The sequence below is a fragment of the Sinocyclocheilus anshuiensis genome, unplaced genomic scaffold (genome assembly GCF_001515605.1).
Source record: "Sinocyclocheilus anshuiensis isolate Anshui unplaced genomic scaffold, SAMN03320099.WGS_v1.1 scaffold934, whole genome shotgun sequence".
Lineage (NCBI taxonomy): Eukaryota > Metazoa > Chordata > Actinopteri > Cypriniformes > Cyprinidae > Sinocyclocheilus > Sinocyclocheilus anshuiensis.
Window position 1 is genome coordinate 14,503 of NW_015536498.1, and position 1,588 is coordinate 16,090.

Sequence of the window (1,588 nt, forward strand, 5' to 3'; positions counted from 1 at the left end):
CGAGAGAGGACCAGGCCTGGACTTTATGTTGTTGTTTTGGTTCTGTTTGTGTGCGGCAGACGTCCGTGAGGGGCTGTTGCTCTATTTTCAGTTTTGTGTTTATTTTGTTATTAAATTGTTTACATTTTCGCCGGTTCCCACCTCCTTCTTCCCAATCTACGAACTGTTACAATATATATATATATATATATATATATATACATACATAATATACATATACATACATACACATACATACATATACATATGTGTGCATGTGTGTGTGTAATTTTTAACTCAAACTTATTTCAGTTAGTTGCCAAGGCAACATTTCTAATTTTCAAATTTATATTTTATTTCAGCTTCAATTAACAATAACATATTTTAATAGTTTTAATTGTAGGTAACAATAACAACACTGGAGTGAAGCAAGAAAGACTCTACTACCGCGATGCTTCATGAGAGTAGGCGGTTTCCATAATAACAGCAACTTCTCTGATTGATGAATTTGTCTTTAGGATTATTAGTAGTTTAGTTTTTTTTGTTTAATGCAGTGGTATGGAAAGGTTTATATCATTATATCACTGGACTATTATTCATGGATTTTAACATGGTAAAGTGGCTTTATTTTTTTACCTGTTGAAGGGTTCCTGGCGTATTCATGAGGCTGTAGATGGCCCAGAGAGGCAGAAGAGACACAGAGGACAGCGTCAGCGTCCAGCCCATCACCGTGGCCCATACAGGGGCCGTCACACCGTTGGCGAGGGTCAGCGGAGACCAGAACATGAGCGAGAACCCGAATGTGCCCTGAACACACACAGAGATGTTCTCAGAGGATGCTGACGATCAATCAGCATCTGCTATCAGTGTCCAGATCGAGTGACCCACAATGCACATGGCGGGAGTCAGTTAACGCCAGCACAGCCTGAAGATGCAGAGCGGCTGGTAACCGATCATGGCCTTAATATTGTTACTGAAGCGATCTGCACCTGAAAACAGCAGAAGATCAGCTCATGGAAGTGTCCATGTCCATATATCACCCCAAAATAAAAAAAGGAGGTAACACTTTATTTTAAAGGGGTCATATGATGCGATTAAAATTTTTCCTTTCTCTTTGGAGTGTTACAAGCTCTTGGTGCATAAAGAAGATCTGTAAAGTTGCAAAGACTAAAGTCTCAAATCCAAAGAGATATTCTTTATAAAAGTTAAGAGTCAACCACGCCTACCTAAAACGGCTCGTTCCAACACGCCCCCACATGTCTACATCACAATGTGGGAAGATTTGCATAACGCCGCCCAAATGTTCACGCAAAGAAAGAAGGTGTAACTTTTATTCTTGCTGTAGTACTGTTGTTGCCGCCGTCATCTCGTGAAGGCGCTGTGTGTTTCCGTGTGAAAGCGAAACTACTTTGTTTGGCCTTCCAAAAGAGGACGATATTTGCTTCGTCATGCCTGGAGCTGATCCATGCTGGTCGCTGAGGAAATACATCAACTTTGCGCTGTGGATCGCCGGATCAGCTTTCACCCGTGGATCCAGCCCGTGGTCGTCACATGTGGTTGCCGCAAGCCCGCCGGACGCTCCTTCGTCGAATCTGCCGGCCGCGCCGTT

General features: G+C 42.6%; 1 protein-coding gene across 1 annotated transcript in view; it reads right to left on the reverse strand.

Moving 5' to 3' along the window:
* Positions 1-637: 637 nt before the first annotated feature.
* LOC107688695 (sodium- and chloride-dependent GABA transporter 2-like) overlaps positions 638-1,588 on the reverse strand; it is a 44,543-nt gene continuing 43,592 nt past the window's right edge. The window contains exon 13 of the mRNA XM_016486435.1: positions 638-968. Within this exon, the coding sequence (XP_016341921.1) occupies positions 889-968 (80 nt within the window). The 3' untranslated portion in view covers positions 638-888. The remainder of the gene's footprint in view (positions 969-1,588) is intronic.